We start from the raw sequence: 3,322 nt of genomic DNA, 5'->3' as shown, positions 1-3,322 counted from the left end.
TCCCATCATCATTCCCAGCCCTATTTTTTTTTTCACAATGTGTTCACACACTGAATTATTATTATTATCAAGGCAGTGTGTGTTCTAGCCAAAAGTACTAGGTTTACTAACTCTAAATCTATGGCCAGTTTTCATTCTTCTACATACCCTAAGCCCCTCTTCTAGGAAGTTTCCTGAGTCATTTCCTTGATCAAAACACTACTTTTATTGCATGCCTTTCTCCACCAGGCATAGACACTTTCATCCACATGTTGCTTTTTGTTTTACTTATAGGGCTGATACTCTAATGGTTCAACTCTGCCAGAAGACAGATTCTTAATAATTAGCCCTGCACACTGACCATCTCAGGCTAAGAAGCCAGAGCATCTATGACCCCCAGTTTTGCCTGCCTTCTTCTCTGGACTAATGTTTCCATAATGGTGATTTCATAATGACTGTGATTAAAGCTCTGCTGGATGTGAGAATCATACTTCTGCTACACTGGCTTGGGGTGTTTCTGTCCTTTTGTGGACACACCCAGGCTGAGCACCCCCAATACCATAGTCCCCCAGAAGTGGTGATTCCTTTGAAGATACTTGGCACTGGCAGAGGCATGAAGCCTGCAGGCTGGCTCTCTTACAGCTTGCATTTTGGGGGCAAGAGACATATTGTCCACATGAAGGTCAAGAAGTATTTGCTGTCCAGACACCTCCCAGTGTTCACCTACATAGACCAAGGTGCTCTCGTTGAGGACCAACCCTTTGTTCAGAATGACTGCTACTATCATGGTTATGTGGAGGGGGACCCAGAATCCCTGGTTGCCCTCAGTTACTGTTTTGGTGGCTTTCAAGGATTGTTACAGATAAATGGCATTGCTTATGAAATTAAGCCCATGACTTTTTCTACTAAATTTGAACATCTGGTATATAAAATGGAGAGTGAGGAGACCGAATTTCCAGAAATGTACTCTGACTTTGTGCAAGAGGAAATTTTACCCCAACTGGAGTCTCAAGAGATTAATAATTCCACTCAGAAGCAAAGTAATTATGTGGCCTGGTGGCGCCATATGTTTCTTGTTGAACTAGTAGTGGTGGTGGACCATACTCTATATCTTCATATAAAAAAGAATATTTCAAAGTATAATGAAGATCTATATACGATGATAAATATAGTAGACTCCATTTATGAGGTATTGGGTATTAAAATGTTATTGTTTGGTATAGAGTTCTGGACTAAAAAAAACTACATTGAAGTTAATGATATAAGGAGATCTCTGAGTTATTTTTGTGTTTGGAAAAATGATAACCTTGCTGCCCGCCTGCCACATGATGCTGCACATCTTTTTATAAATCAAACAGTACGAGGAATGACTGGTTTAGGTTTTGTTAGCGGAATGTGTCAACCACTCCGTAGCTGTGCAATTATTACTAATGTAGACAGAAGCCTGAACTTGATTGCAATTGCAATAGCTCATCATATTGGCCATAATTTGGGTATGTATCATGATGGTCATTACTGTTCATGTGGGTACTTAAAATGTATAATGCATACTTCAAACCCACCGATAACTTCATTTAGCAATTGTAGTCTTTCTTTTCTTTGGCTATATACTATAATAGAAGCAAAATGTATGCTCTACAATATATACACAAAGGATATATTTTCAAGAAAGCGTTGTGGGGATGGTATTGTTGAAGAAGAAGAGGAGTGTGACTGTGGACCTTTACAGAGTTGTGCAAAAGATGCCTGTTGTCTGTCAAACTGCACTATGACTTATGGATCTACTTGTGCTTTTGGACTTTGTTGCAAAGACTGCCAGTTATTACCATCTGGAAAAATGTGTAGAAAAGAGGTCAATGAATGTGATCTTCCAGAATGGTGCGATGGATTATCCCCTATGTGCCCAGATGATGTATATGTGGAGGATGGAATTCCCTGTAATGAAAGTGCCTATTGCTATGAAAAGAAATGTAATGACCGCAATGCTCTGTGTAGGCAGATTTTTGGCCAAGAGGCAAAGAGTGCAAGTCATAATTGCTACAAAAATATAAACACTGTTGGTGACCGTTTTGGTAACTGTGGTACCAAACTGTCTTCATATGTAAAATGTAATATCTCAGATATCCTGTGTGGGAGACTTCAGTGTACGGATGTGAAGGCAATTCCCTCTTTGAGGGACCATTCTACTGTGTATCAGTCCCACTTCAATGACAGCACCTGCTGGGGTCTTGACTACCACTTTGGGATGCCCAAACCTGATATTGGTTACGTGAATGATGGCACAGAGTGTGGCCCAGAACATGTCTGCATTCACAGGAAGTGTGTCCATATATCTCACTTGGATAGTAATTGTTCACCTAAGTTCTGTAACATGAGGGGCATTTGCAACAATAAACATCACTGCCATTGCAACTATATGTGGGACCCACCCAACTGCCTAATAAGGGGCAATGGAGGTAGTGTTGATAGTGGCCCGCCCCCTAAGAGAGAAAGGCTAAAGAAGAGTCACCTGTTAATATTCTCACTTTTTTGGTTGCTTATCTTATTATGTTGTCTTCTTTACCTTTGTCTGAAGAGAAAAAAGAAAGAGGAAAAAGTTCCGACTCAACCTACAAAACCACCACAAAAGGTTCCAACAGAACCTACAAAGCCACCACAAAAGGCTCCGAGTCAGATTGCAAGGCCACCACAAAAGGCTCCGAGTCAGACAGCAAGGCCACCACAAAAGGCTCCAAAATCTCCGAGTGAGACTCCAAAAACACAGCAAAGTTTTCGGAGTCAATCTAGCATATCGGTTCGCCAGGGTCAAAGTGGGAAACAAAGGTCATCAAGCATAAAAAGTGTACCCAAATAAGTATTCATTAAAAAAAGGTAATCCCTGGAATATTTCTACTTACTCTTCATTATTTTAAGCAATTAGAAGACTCATTTTTCCTAAAATTTGTTTCTTTATATTTTCTGGGAAAAAACATGGCACATGGGTTGTGTACCAGTTTTTAAGTTATTGCTTCTCAGTTTCAAATCCCCTTCCCATTTTGTACATTCATTGCATGGACCACATTTCTGCTCTACCAGCCCTCTTCCTATAGGGATCTGCAACAGGGAGAATGAGTGAGAGTTTGGAAATCTGGGAGTTCTATTTGCTTTCCATATGTCAATATCACCTCAATAACATGTTTTACACTGGCAGCTATACTTAGTTTATATATGTATACAATACTTATTTGTATATATCTTATATATATGTGCATCTATACACACACACACACACACACACACACATATATATATATATATATATATATTTTTTTTTATTTACTCCAAACCAACTTCACTGTCAGCC

At 39.6% G+C, this 3,322-nt stretch overlaps 1 protein-coding gene across 1 annotated transcript; it reads left to right on the top strand.

Moving 5' to 3' along the window:
- Positions 1–300: 300 nt before the first annotated feature.
- ADAM29 (ADAM metallopeptidase domain 29) lies at positions 301–2,833 on the top strand. The gene has a single exon (XM_035023238.1). The coding sequence runs from the start codon at positions 431–433 to the stop codon at positions 2,831–2,833; it is 2,403 nt and encodes an 800-aa protein (XP_034879129.1). The 5' UTR covers positions 301–430.
- The last annotated feature ends 489 nt before the right edge of the window (positions 2,834–3,322 follow it).

This window comes from Mirounga leonina, unplaced genomic scaffold (genome assembly GCF_011800145.1).
Source record: "Mirounga leonina isolate KUSES-001 unplaced genomic scaffold, KU_Mleo_1.0 Mir_176, whole genome shotgun sequence".
NCBI classification, from domain to species: domain Eukaryota; kingdom Metazoa; phylum Chordata; class Mammalia; order Carnivora; family Phocidae; genus Mirounga; species Mirounga leonina.
This window is presented reverse-complemented; position numbering and strand designations above follow the sequence as displayed.